Source organism: Penaeus monodon, chromosome 29 (genome assembly GCF_015228065.2).
Source record: "Penaeus monodon isolate SGIC_2016 chromosome 29, NSTDA_Pmon_1, whole genome shotgun sequence".
Taxonomy (NCBI): Eukaryota; Metazoa; Arthropoda; class Malacostraca; order Decapoda; family Penaeidae; genus Penaeus; species Penaeus monodon.
The window spans coordinates 10833168-10833599 of record NC_051414.1 but is presented as its reverse complement, the minus strand read 5'-3'; the positions used below and the strand labels follow the sequence as shown (position 1 = coordinate 10833599).

The following is a 432-nucleotide window of genomic DNA, read 5'->3' as shown; positions in this document are numbered from 1 at the left end:
ACTATGCATATATCTAAAAGATAGGGACTATGTGTGTGTAAAAGATTAAGTGTATGTTTCAAAGTACATTAACCATGCATCAGTACGCACCACATGAACATTTGAAGATGTTAATAAGTATATGGTTATGCATCTAAATACCATTAATTCGAATTATTACTTCCAATAATTAGCCCATCCATTTTATATCGAATCTTTATATTTCCTATGATAATTCGAACTCCCTCCACAGTTACTAAGAGAATTCGGAAACTTGGCAGCCAACGCGCGCATATGTGTGAGCGCAGAGGCGATTCTTCCCTACAACAGGTGAGTTTCGCAGCGCATTTTCGCGGTTCTTGGTCTCGAGCCTTTGCGAGATCGTGACGTTTTGGTGACGTAGTGCTTTCGTCATACTGGCGGATTTCGCTCCTGTTCTGTTTTGTCTTGTTC

The 432-nt window shown here is 40.0% G+C and overlaps 1 protein-coding gene across 1 annotated transcript in view; it reads left to right on the top strand.

Annotated features, from left to right (window-relative positions):
- Positions 1–432, top strand: part of LOC119591731 — a 16593-nt gene that overhangs the window by 11753 nt on the left and 4408 nt on the right. The window contains exon 7 of the mRNA XM_037940482.1: positions 232–309. Within this exon, the coding sequence (XP_037796410.1) occupies positions 232–309 (78 nt within the window). The remainder of the gene's footprint in view (positions 1–231; positions 310–432) is intronic.